The sequence below is a fragment of the Triturus cristatus genome, chromosome 1_1, assembly GCF_964204655.1.
Source record: "Triturus cristatus chromosome 1_1, aTriCri1.1, whole genome shotgun sequence".
Classification (NCBI taxonomy): Eukaryota; Metazoa; Chordata; class Amphibia; order Caudata; family Salamandridae; genus Triturus; species Triturus cristatus.
This window is the reverse complement of record NC_140579.1, coordinates 91,563,008-91,576,593: the sequence shown is the minus strand read 5'-3', so window position 1 is coordinate 91,576,593 and position 13,586 is coordinate 91,563,008. Positions and strand designations below refer to the sequence as shown.

General features: G+C 44.1%; 1 protein-coding gene across 4 annotated transcripts in view; it reads right to left on the bottom strand.

The window, feature by feature from the left end:
* Positions 1 to 13,586, bottom strand: part of LOC146869579 (butyrophilin subfamily 3 member A3-like) — a 473,774-nt gene that overhangs the window by 71,837 nt on the left and 388,351 nt on the right. For all 4 annotated transcript variants that reach the window (XM_085606426.1, XM_085606395.1, XM_085606440.1 and 1 more), the window contains 2 exons: positions 6,282 to 6,302; positions 2,637 to 2,663 (listed from right to left, as the gene is read on the bottom strand). In XM_085606426.1, coding sequence (XP_085462552.1) covers positions 2,637 to 2,663; positions 6,282 to 6,302 — 48 coding nt within the window. The remainder of the gene's footprint in view (positions 1 to 2,636; positions 2,664 to 6,281; positions 6,303 to 13,586) is intronic.

Below are 13,586 nucleotides of genomic sequence, written 5' to 3'. Positions count from 1 at the left end.
CGCTGATTGGTCTAAAACATTACTGTAAACCAGTAGAACATATTTCAGATGTGGGTTTGCAGGACTACCAACATGCATAATGGTACCTTCTGGTCTTGTAATGAAATAGCAATTCTCCTAATCAAATGGCAAGAGAATCTGAATTTCATTAAAGACACGGAGGCTAACATTATCCCATTCCCCCATCTCTTTCGAAGTGTTGGTGGCTCATAAAAAAAAGGGGGGGATAAAAAGGGGAAATTAGTGTTTGCAGTCCTTATGGGAATATGTTAAGTTTGGATGTAGCGGTTATGTTCTATTAAACAATATTATAATGAATGCTATGTTTTATCTAAAGCAATCCTTATTATCTCATGTTATAATTGCTGTTCGACTATGGCAAAATGTTTAGTAACAAAAGATCCAGTAAGGGTATTTGACAATTAGGAAAGTAATGGCGCTCTGCAGGTAGACGTGAATAGTATAAACTCAATAGGTATTATGGTGCAAACAGGGAGGGGGAACCCTAGAAACCCCTCGAAACGTGTAGGAAAACCTACAACCAAACAATTAGGACAATCCTGTGCACACATACAATTATAAAATCAATGTTGACAAGGGTAAGTACAGAAATAAAGAAAAAGAGCATCCGCATATGAACAGGTGGTTCTGTTTAATTAGCATAACCAGCCGACACGTGTTTCGTCGTGGAAAGAGTAGACCACGACTCTTCAGGGCTGTTGCCTTAGCCTGAAAACAGTGGATGCCCACAGCCGGTGATAATTCCAACCCGGCTGGGTAACAAAACAATAGGTAGGGACGGTAGGTCAGTCAGGAAAAGCGAATCAGTACATTATCTCTTAGTTTGAACAAGTGTAGTTCTAAAAGTACACACCGCCAGTAACGCAAAATCAAGTCTTCAATATAAATATGTAGTTGGTGTATGTAACTTCTGAAAAGTAAGTATTTGCCCAACAGTTGCGGCACGAATAAGTATCTGCGAAAATAGTCACTATTGACGGCGAATCAACACGTCCTGGTGGTACCCGTTCGGTTGACTTTGACTTGTCAACCGAACGGGTACCGCCAGGACGTGTTGATTCGCCGTCAATAGTGACTAAGAACATGCAGATTGTGCAATACTATACATTATGAAATGCTTGTGCATATGTCATGAAATTCATCTCTGTATTATGTAGATGTTCTTAATGTGTTTTTAGACAGTTTTTTTTTAATTTGCTTTTATGGTCAAAACTGACCGAATAAAGTGTATGAGTGACTGAAATAAAAACTAAATCTTAATCAATCGTGACCGATTACCACCAACGTGCATCCAGGCTTGATATATTCAATAATCCGGAAACTAAAATTGTAAATCTTTCCCAAACAGATAATTTGCTACATCAGAAACTGAAAAAAATACGATGGCATGTTTCTTAAATATCTACACAGATTCATGAAGATAGTTTGTAATATATTGGGATTGATACTAAAAGGCTTATTCTGTGTCTAGTCCAGGATAGTAAATTTTGCAGATTTTCCCGCACATTTTAGTGAAGCGAAATGTGAATGGGAAAAGTACTTGAAAAGACAGACAATCTGTGAAACTATGGCTCAGGTTTACAAAGATGTTCAGTCGAGTTACTTTCTTAACTCAGACCTGAAACAAAATCCAGGTTGGTATTTACAAACCAACACAAATGATAATTTGTAACTAAAAGTAATGCAACGCGGCACGCTCCACTGCACTGCATTACTTTGCATCTAGAGGGCATCTCATTGGTGGTATATGTGCATCTGCCCATGGATTTGGATGCAAATCAATATCTACAAAATATTGTAGACATATATTTGCTCCAAAATATTGTGCCTCCCTAAAGCTGACGTAACAAGGAGACTTATTTTTATTGCTTCTCGTTTTCCCCTCTTTGCTCGTGTGAACACATACAGAAAGGTAATGCCTTAAAAGCATAGTTTTTGTACAGGATTGGGCCCCTCCCTGCACAAAACCATGCTGATGACACCACAGACATCCTTGGACGATGGCACAATGGCGCCTTCGTTGGCGCATGCTTGCTGAAAGCGCTGCCACAAGTATGCCAGGGGCCAGGGCATACATGTCTACATCTCTCTTCATATGGCGCAGTTCTGCCCTCTCCAGTTCAAGTAAAGCAGTGCAGCCACTTTGCTTGCTGTCCTGCGCTGCGTCAACTACTTGTGAATCAGGGTTTGGGGGAAAGTTATTCCTCATTCTAAGTAGAAAATCTCCGAATGAGAAGCACTGTTGTAATACATACCCCTGCAGCCCCCACTGTGCAGGGGCCACAACACTTCGGAGGGACCTCCACTCATCCCAAAGATAATGAATATCACATTCTGGGGGGAGGGGGGTCATACATTTGTGTGACGTCACTGATTAGGATCCAGCACCGAGCGAAAACTACATCCTTCAGTATAGGTGTGCACCGGATGCAGCACTGAGGCAGCAACATCCGGGCATTCAGACTGAGACAGTAACACCAATGAGATTAGTAATTACTCTTGACAGAAAAAGCTCATGAATGGAGATCAAAATGATTTATTTTGACTGTTGTTGAGATTCTAGGGTTAGAATAAGAAACCGAATACGATCTCTGGGTAAAACAGGCGTCACTCACCTGCGAAGCGCCGCGCTCGTGTCCATCCTAAATATGAACATAGAACAAGTTCAACTTAGACTCATGCTGAAACAATTGATCATAAATTTACAAAAATGCAAGGAATACATTATTGAAATTTGTAAATTCTTTCTGAAGTAACGTTTCACTCACCTATTAAATAGGAAGAAAATACATGTATTTAAAAACCTCTGGATAATTTGAAAAGTTAGAGAGCTAGATAGCTATTGATTATTGTATCGAAATGGAAAATACTTGTGCTTTTATAAGCAACATTCGATTGGCTGCTAGTGTGTGTAGTCGTGCCATTGACCAGGTCGATGACGCAAGCAAGGTTTTGATATGTCTCAAAATACAACAAATTGGATGTAAAAAGTTGGTCCCCGACCTGAAATTAGTAGCTACAGAAGAGCTGAGAGACAGACTGACTTATGTGTAGAGTCACATCACTTAATGTGAAATGTACCCGTTCCCCAGGGGCGAATTTGAAAGTTAAAAAACTTTTTTCCATTTGTGTGGTATTTAGTATGCTGTGGGAGTGTTATCTCCGACTGCTTTTTATTAAATATGGAATATGAACTCAATGGAAATGTTAACCAATGTTTTTGTAAATTGTTTTACATGTCATGTTAGGGTTAGGCTTGTTTTATTGCCCATGGTCTTATACATTTTAGATTTGAATGAGAATCGCATCTGCTGTCTGTGAAGGTTTATGGGCTGATAGACACATATGGACAAGAGAGCGGATTATGTTTTGACTGTGGAACTCTTTGCCAGCATTGCTTCCTTCGCTTCACTTCAAGCAGGGTGGAACCCTTTCTACCAGAGAGGGGTGTCACACTGAAAGAGGGGGCTCATGGGGTGCATTCCTCAGTGTGCTGGGCCCTGGCCCTCCCTTTACATTACCAATCAATCTGTCCCAGATTAATATCATATTGCCAAATGCCAATAACCCCTGAGGCACATCAGACACATGACGTGGATGATGTGATGAGTGTTGTGAAGGAGGGAGAGCAAGGACAGAGTATTGGAGTCCCCATGGAGACAAGTATCATTGAAATGTCGTTCTTAATTGTCCTGTTCGACCTGCACTACAAGCAAATCAAGCTTAAAACGTGAAACCATTGAGCATATCTCTCTCTCTCTCTCTCTCTCTCTCTCTCTCTCTCTCTCTCTCTCTCTCTCTCCTTTCTCTCTCTCTCTCTCTCCTTTCTCTCTCCTTTCTCTCTCTCTCTCTCTCTCTCTCTCTCTCTCTCCTCTCCCTCTCCCTCTATTTATATATATATCATATATATGTGTATATGTATACATATATAGGTACATCTATATATACATACAAATTACATATCAATCTATATTAAACCTCTGAACTAAATTAAGGATTAAGGACACACTTCTGATCTATATTTAATTTTTGAAGGTAGGCCCTTTGCGATTCATGCTGGTGCCGTGTGGAGCAATCCGCCTGGTGTAGTATGAACCAACTTCCAGCTGACTTCATTTCAAAGACAAATACAAACTCTTTCACTTTAAATGTCAGGCAGATGCTGTGCAGTGTTCAGGGAGGAGCACTGAACCGTCAAGGAGGAAATGGTTGTTATCAAATATTTCAGTGTGTGAGTTTCTGTATGAAAATGTGAAGAACCAAAGTTAAAACCAAAGACTTCATGGGAAACTACTTTTGTGGTGTAAGTTTTTGAACAATTTACACTTTGTTGCAGGAGTCAGTTTTGTGTTCGTTTTTGTCCACAAGTCATCGTCGCAATGTCATTTTTTGAAGTGTGTTGCGCTGTTTGATGAAAGCCCAGGCTGGAGGGCTTCAAGCTTGCTGTTTTTACTAGTTTGATTCTGGCTTCAGCGAGCAGGCATTAAATATACCTTTTTAATTTTAATTGGTAGTTGTAGTAATGTACACCAGAGTGTGACTGAGGTCTTGCAGGAAGCACTGGGCCCAAATATGACCTTCAGAGGTGCAGAAACAGGTTGAGTGAGTGGGATGTGACAATATGAACACTTCAACTTATAATTAAAAGATATGTTTTTTCCTCTTTATCTCTACCTTTAGGTGTGTGCCCAGCTTCGAAGTGGCCATACTCTTAAAATGTTGCGGATAGGGATGAGTATAAAGGTAGCTTCATCAGTGCCTAGGTGCGTGCAATAGTAATGGGGTCAGGAGATACATTACCTTCAGCAAAGTAACCCTCATAGGCCCCAGCTACCCTTTTCAGATAGGAACCCACAAAAAGTACATTGCATGTATGTATGTGGTATTTGTGCAGCTTGAATCTATCCATAAGGGAGCGGGCATTGTACGGGGGCAAGGACTACGCTTCAGTCAAAGAGGGATTTTAGAGACGGCCGGGTTCTGGGACCAGAAGTGGTCTATTGACATCTGATGGCAATCAAGACATGTTAGGTGCCCTGACCTCTTGAGTAAATGTCTGGCAGTGACCAATGGGCGTCTTTTGCAAGTGGTGTACTCTGGAGTTAGGCCATTTTGAGGTTAATCCACATAATACCAAGACACTCGCAGGGAGGGCTTCTTTTCTGCTTCTCTTTGGGTCTCTGCGGTGTCAGGACACTGACAGGCAGGAGAAAGGAAAGAAAGTGAGCTCAATAGTTGCATAGCAGCCTGTTCTTCAATGCAGCCCTAGATCACCACCCGCTTCTCTATCACTCGCAGTCCGATATCACTACTTCCGGTTCTCATCGTGCTGGAGTGGTGAGGAGGGTAGCCATGCTTTGTTGCAAGTCTCTTTCTAGACTGCATCACTTCATAGCCACCCCTGCCCACTGGCACCATGGAAACGTACAATACCTCATGCCCTCAAGATGAAATCCTCCCCCTTTCTTGCTCATACAATGAGTATCAACATCTAGGACATGGCAACTATAAGCAGGTACAGCAACATCGCTCAGCCTTGTGGTCCTATCCGTAAGTCTGCTAAGTCGAATCAATAACTTCCTACGATGCTACTTTACAGCAATGGTTACATGAGAGTTGATGTCTCCTTGGAATTAAAGCTACAAGCAAATAACTCATATACATGCTATTTCCACCTGCTTTTTCCTACAAAGTGCTCAGGGCATATTTATGAACTGGTTTGCAGCACGTTTGCACCACGCAAAGTGGTACATGTGTGACACAAACCTCAAGTGTGATTTATGAAGCCACACAAGGCACCTCTGTGTGGCCCTGAGTGGCTCCATAAATCCCTAGTAAAGCAACACCGTGCAAATTGCAGCTCTGCCTTATCTACACTGGGAAGGCGTTCCATGGACATTGCGTGGGTGTTCCCATGGATATCGATGCGTTTCTTTATTTCTCCTTGTTACTTCCTCTTTCTCTGTGTGCTGCAATCTGCACAAGTGAGCAGTACACAAAGAAAGAGGAATATACCTCTCAGGATTGTTTATTTTGCAAGAAGGTGCCCTTTCCTGCCCAAAAACAATCCTGCATACAACGGACGCACCTTTGCACCTATATACCGTGCACTACTGCCCTTTTCCTCTCACGCATGGAGCGCAGCAAGGTGACTTGATCTGCACCGCGTGACACGTTCGTATCTACCCCTAAGAGTGAAGCTTTCTACTGAACTCATTAAATAGAAGGACATTCAGCAATCTCTTTACTAACAAACTCACCTACTTCTTCTGGAAGACTTTCTGTGGGACAAGAGAAAAAAACATGAAAAGTTATCCACATGTGTTACAAAGCAATTCATGCTGAGCCTTTTAAAATTTTAATTTCTTACTTAAATAGAGAGACAAAAGGAGACAAAGATAACATGAAAGCAACGATTAATGCCCAAAGCTCTTCAGTCCCCTTCCTCCTCCCATGCCTTACTTGACAGGAGGCTCCGCCTTCCACATAGATCCCTTAAGTAGCATAAACTTCTTTTTAATTAGGATTATTCCCAGCTGCATAAAATTGAGAATTCTCTTAACCACTACCTGTTTCTTAATATCTACCCTTTCAGATTCTTGTAACACTTTCTGTCTCTGTATCTTCTGCCCTAGATTTGTTTGGCCTGTAGCTTGGCTCTTAGATGTCTATCTTGGTCTTTGGTTTTGTTGTTCCTCTCGTCTGTGGCCAGTTATGGTCAGCCGGGGTGAGGAAGGAGCATGTATTTCCTTCGATTCCATCTTTTCTGGCACTAAAAGAATTGATGGATAGTGTGTTGATACAAGAGAAGCGATGTTCTCAGGTGGCCACTTGGGCATAAGTATTGCGCACCTCTGCAGAATGTCAGCCATGTTGGATTGGGTTGGCCAGCTGGGTTGATTTTTCTCTTTTTTCTTGTTGGTCTCTTTTTTGTCAGTTGTTTGCCTGGTGACAACTAGGGGGCAGCCGTACATTCTAGGGCATATATTTGTGCTTTATCGGCTGAAGCCTTTGTTGATCTCACATCCAAGAAAAAAATCAGGAAACAGTACCTGGTGGACTGCCCTGTTTCATTCATGCTTCCTCGTCCTTACCAGTGAGTGAGGAGGTATTGATATATTCACCTCTGCCTCACCCTAGAAGTTGTTTTGATGACAAGAATGGAATTTCCAAATGGAGAGGAGGAGTTCCAAAGTACCAGTTCAGCCTTATTGTCTATTTTATTAGATTTACTCCAAGATCGGTTCCTTTTTTTCCAGTAATGAAGGATACTATCCTCGCTGAATAAAAATATATGGAAAAGACTACTGTTCCAAAGTTTCACACAAAGATCTATCCAATTGATCATCAGGATGTTTTGCAATCAGTGAGGCTAGATTCTGTTTTAACTAATTTGACAGGTCGTTCTCCAGTGGACATGGAGGATGCTTCACTGTCTGGTTCCATAGAAAGAAAGGTGGTTGGTGAATGGCTTACTTTGGGCTGAACCTTGCTATTCATTCACTGTATGAATCAGAGTCTGGTCAAAGATTTTCAACCACAGCCATGTTGACTGTATCTGACTTTGCTGTCCTGCTTGCCAGACTAAAGCTTCATGCATAATTTTGGCAAATCTTTTAACTCCTTGTGGGCTACTGCTTTGTCTCTAGAGCAGTTCTGGGGGCTCGCAGACTTGTGTAGACTCATGATTGGACGACAGAAGGAACCAAAAAGGCTTCTGTCCTTCGCTTTTGCCTTCCTTTTCTTGGTCCTCATCTTTTCCTCCCTCAGCTGGATGATTTGCTTCATAAATATATTAGGACCTAGATGGATGTCTTAACCATCCCTTAAGCATCTGTATAATCACTACACTCCAAGTTATCTGCAAAGAAGACCTGCTTCCGCAGGAAACAATGCTCTTCTACTGGACAAGCTTGTGGGGTGCCTCTTGCTTCAGTGGCACACAATGCTCTCCCCCTTTAACATCTTCTGACTTGTCACCAAAACCGTTTCAGTGCTTGGTGGCTTTCCATGATGTCCGACTAAACATGCCTCCGGGAAGCTCCCAGCCCGGGCACACATATCCTATGAAATCCTGCCCAGATTGGTATGTATGGTACGCTCAGACCGTAAGAGGAATTCCGTGTGGTGGAACTTGAGCCTTAGGGCGACACCGATGGTGCTGTGGGGCCGTAAACTTGCCTGAGTGAGAGACCCTGGTGGAGTGGCCTGTTGGAGCAGAGTAGCAGGTGGCAGGGAGGTCGGAAGGCTCTCATTGAGAGGAGGCGGTGGTGCTTAGCAAAGTGGGCTGACCGACGGGGGGCAGACAACGAAGCAAGGAATCAGCTGTATGGCTGCTCTGAGCGTGGAGGTGGAGTACAGCGGTGACGCAGGCGTTCTCCTGATACCAGAGTATAAAGGAGGGGGAGCCAGCGTCTGGCTGCCTGCGACGCCTTGGAGGGCTTCCCTCACCCTGCTGGCACCTGGAGATCGGAAGATGGCTGGCCCGGAGGAAGTCATCAGTTGGGCTGACACTGAGAACCAGCACCATTGAGGCCTCACAGCATGAGAGAAGAGCTTTGTCAAGGGGGCCTGAAGTGATGGCGGTGAGTTGGGCCCTGCCTGCGGTCTGTGGTGCCTAAGGGGGGAGTCTGATTGGGAATACTAGCTGTGGTGGGGAGAGTAAGAGCCTGTGAGCTCTGACCCACACAGCTGGGGGTGCACCGAATCCCAGTCACCTGGAGAGACCCAGCTCGGTGAGGGGGCTGGTGCACTGGAGACAGCCGATTGAGTGCTCTCCCCTCGAATCTCTAAGGAGGCCTGGAGTTACGGCAGGGGCCAGCCCTGTACACAGACCACGCATGACTCCAGGGGACTTTAACATGCTCCGTCTTTGGACAATAATATACAGTGAGAGTTCCCCCTTTTCTTGACCTCGACAGATGCAACAATTTGATCTCCCAGGACAGTGGTGACCCGACGCTGGGAACAACTGCAACACTGGAGGCCATTCAGGGATCAAGAGCAGCGCTGCAATCTAAAGTGGACGCCATGACAATTGATATCAATCTACTGAAGACGGACCTTCGTAAAGTGGTCGACAGGGTCAAGTCAACGGAGGAAGATGTACTGGCTCTGAAAAATACAGTCTGTCAACTGCAGGAGATGGTGTCTGGACTTAAATGCAGCACAACACAGATTGATTTGTGGCAGAAGAACATTGAGAGGAGGTCCTGCAGCAATAATTTGCACTTCCTTGGGTTTCCAGAAATGGCTGAGGAGCCCTCAGCGGACCTCTTCTTAGAGGAATGGCTCACCACCATGCTGGGCCTAATACCTCTGTCCAAATGTTTCACAATTAAACGTGTTCATAGAGCACTGGGCCCGATGCCGCGGCCTGGAGCACCCCGGGGGCCATTATAGCCCAGCTATTTAACTACAGGGATAGAGCTGCAATTTTGCAGCGTGTCTGGGTCCATGGCCCACTAAATTATGTGTTTTCCCCCGATCCAAATATATATGGATAACATTTAAAAAGGTTTAGGACCAGTGCATTAATTACCTGCCACTGGACATAAGGTACAGTTTGCTGTTCCCTGCACACCTCTGCATCCAATATGAGGACAAGGGGTACTTTTTTGAGACTCCTAGAGAGGCAGAGGAGTGGCTGGGCTTGGTTGACCTCCAATGTGAAGGCACTGACTGTGAGTGGTGGGAGCAGAGACGCAGGGAGCCGAGGCTGCCCCAACTCCGCCAAGAGACTCCATCATGGCAGAATGAAACAAACCTGAGTAGGCTGTGGGACGAATCCTAGTCAACCATGATGGAACCCTTCGAACGGACCGAGAACCCATCGAGTTACAGAACTCCTACTCACCATTGGACATGGTCCCGGAAACCCTGAGTGATGGACTACCCTCTGGGAGGGGAACTGGTGCTTGCTGAGGGCCAGCTTCCTGTAGATCTGTTTTTTGGTGGTAAGTGGGTGGAGGGTGTTAAATCAGACAATGACTGTGGGTTTTCTGCTTATTCTACTTCCTTCATAGTTGCATTTCATGGAGCATTGGAAATAAGAGCAGTTATTATAAGTGGGGTGCATGCTGGATGGGGATCAGAGCTCCCCAGTTTAGGGAGGTCTGGAACCCAGACAGCCTGGACTTGCTGCGCTCTGTTTTGGGGCTTGCGATCGATGGTGGTGCAGAGGTCCCAGTCAGTTGAGTTACAACCTGGAATTTCATTATTCTAATTTTTGGTAGTGCATTTGTGGTAAAGGAAGGTTTGGGTGGGACAATTTGATGGGGCAGGGGTTATAACCCATTTGACCGAGAGATGTGCCAGGAGGGGATTTCGGCTACTGCCCATGGGTGTGGGTTGGGAGTGGGGCACAGTTGTTTCACTCAGTACATTACTATGTCAAGTTGGTTCAAGGAAATGAAGGTCCTTGTTTCCACAGATACAAGGAGCTGGGTACAAGCTTAGCGGACACGGTTGTGGTATCAGAATGGGGAGTGACCCTTTGGGGCAGAGGCTTGGTTAATTTGGGAACCAAGTCTAAATTTCTCACATGGAACGTTAGGGGGCTGAATAACCCACAGAAGCTCAAAAGGGTACAGCAATTTCTTAAGAGATATGGGGTGGCGATTGCGTTTCTGCAAGAAACAAACACATGGGGGATTGTATCGCCAGACTGAAAAAGCATTGCAGAGAACAAATATATGCCATCTCCTACTCCAAATATGCTCGGGGAGTTGCAACATGGGTGGCCCCAGGACTCCCATTTAAATCCACTCGGGTTCTTAGAGATAAAGAGGGGCGATGTGTTATCCTAGAGGGGATGCTGCAAGCTCATGATGTATGTTTGGTTAACGTGTATGCACTGAACACAGACAATAGGGACGTTTTGGGCTTGGTGGTAAAGGTTTTGCAGGTGTCTCCGGGCACAGAGGTTCTGCTGACGGGCGATTTTAATTGTACGGTGAATGGGGCTATGGATAGTTCTCCGGCCCGTGAGGGGATTAAACCTCTTGCAACCAGCACCCTGCTTCAAGTACAAAATACGCTACAGTTGGAAGACATCTGGCGGCAGCGCCATCCAAATACACTGGAGTTTTCTTGCTACACACCGGCTGCAGGCCCTTACAGCCATCTTGAATATTTTTTTGTTCAGGCCTAGGACGCTTCTAGAATGCTGGAGAGGTAATATTTGGCCAGATATATCTCAGATCAGGCGCCTTTCTTCCTCGCATACTCTGTAGACAGAAATCCACCCAGAGTCCTGCTGTGGAGACTGAATGTTGAGGCCTTAACAGAGCCAGTGTTCCAAGATGTGGTCTCTACTGCTCTAGTGCAGTATTTTGATGACAATTGGGGGGACAGTGGGGAGCAGGGCAGTGGAGTGGGATGCCATGAAGGTAGTCATAAGAGGGGTATGCATGGCCAAAGAGGTTGGGGTGAAACAAGTCTTGGAGGATGATATTATGCAACAGGAAAGGGAATTGGTATGCTGGGGGATGCGCTTCTGGTGGCCACACCCCATCCTATTTTGGGTATTGCTGATGCATCAGGCAAATCAATTCAAATGTCTTTATTCGATTAATACAATATTAATCATAAAAGTTCAAATATACATCACAAATAAAAACTATAAAAAGACCATTAAAATTAATCTTACGCATAATTGGAATTAAAAATCTCTCACCATGATCACGATAACATTTTCTAAAAAAGAAAATGTGCAGATCGGTTTGGCAGGAGGAACCATCACATGGGCAACATGAGAGATCATTAATAGAATAAGTGCCAGCAGGAAAGCCCAACATGCACGTAATGAGGTTAAGGCGAAACCATAACAAAATGAATCTGTGCCGAGGGTTTGTTACAAATTCCAAATAGGATGGTACCCCCTCGCCCTGCATCGGGCCCTCAGGATACTCTCTGACAGAAGGTTTACTATTCTGGGCAGTCAATCTCGCCTCATTTGCAAATTTGAAAAAGCGGGGCTTTTAAGGCTGTTTGAGATAGACACACATTTTTCTGGGGTTCGTATAGGCTTCCTAAATCTAAACTGTGAAGAGTATTTTTAACATACACTAACCCCTGTATGTTCTGTGTGTGTTCTAGTGATAAACAATCCATAATAATTTGTTGGATGAGAATCACAGTATCTCTTCTCCATATTGAGTGCCGAAGGAGAATAGGTACTACATTTATTTGATCAGTGATACAGGGGTTGGTCAGCTCATGGTGTAAATTAAAATTAGAGCAACTGATGGAGAGGCTCATCATTGATTTCCAAAGGGCGTCTTCTATTGTTTGTATCAACTTTACATTAGCACATACTCCAGCACCATAGGAAGCTACTGCACTAGATTTAGCCACATAAACCTTTTTTACAATATCTAGATGTCCTGTGCCCAGCTTATTAGAAAATGAATGGATGGCAGAAGTGCTCTTTTCCAGCATGATCCCTCTATTCACCACAATATTAATCCAGGATGATCTATAACCAAAAGTCACCCCTAAATATGAACTCTGTCTGCACCACTTTACGGTCAGAAATAAAAAAGGAAGGGGGGTTCTTCCCTTTTCAGCCTGCAATTAAAATAAAAGACTTGGCCTCATTTGTTTGTAACTCAAGACTTTGCATACATTGTACATAAGTGTCTAGCAATTTCTGGAGAGCCCTTCTCGTACGTGCAATTAAAACTGCATCGTCTGCGTACAATAACATTGGAATACGCGTCTTATTTATACTAGGGACTTCTATGGCTGATTCAAGCAATTGGGACTCTACCCCATTTGTATATAAAGAAAACAAAAAAGGGGCAAGAACGCACCTTTGGCGGACCCCTCTGGAAATTGAAAACCATCTAGTTCACTCCCCCTGATGCCCATACTGGGCACACGCTTCGGCCTTCGAGTATATTTGTCTTATAAAATAAATTATTTCTTGGTCTAGCACCATTTCCTTCATGATCCTCCAGAGATGGGAATGGGCTACGCAGTCGAAGGCTGCGCTTAGGCCCATGAAGGCCATGTATAAATTACCTTGCTTAGCATGCGTATACTTTGCTATGAGCAGACTCAAGTTAAGACATTGGTCTTGGGTGCCTCTACCTTTTGTTAAAGCCATATTGGGCTGGGATCAAGATGTTATTTGTCAGTGCCCAAGCCGCCAGTCGGTTTAATAGCCCATACGTTTCCCCCGTGCTATCAAGGAGGAAAATTGGCCTATAGTTTCTAGGATCAGATTTATCTCCTTTTTTATGAATAGGTATTAAAATTGCTTCATGCCAAGAAACAGGCGGGCCTTCTTTGGCTATTGCGTTAAAAACGACAGTGAGCACGGGACCCCAAAGATCGGGAGAGTCAGTGAAATAATCTATTGGGGTGCCATCTAGACCAGGAGGCTTATTGCTAGTGCATTGTGCCAGGGCTTCACTTATCTCCAAATTATTAAAAGAGAGAACAATATTAAGTGGAGAGACGGGGTCTTCACAAAATGCCCGAGTACCCTCTCTCTTTTGATTAAAAGTTTTACTAAAATGCTTCACCCAGCAGTCCTCATACACATGATTGTCAAGGTT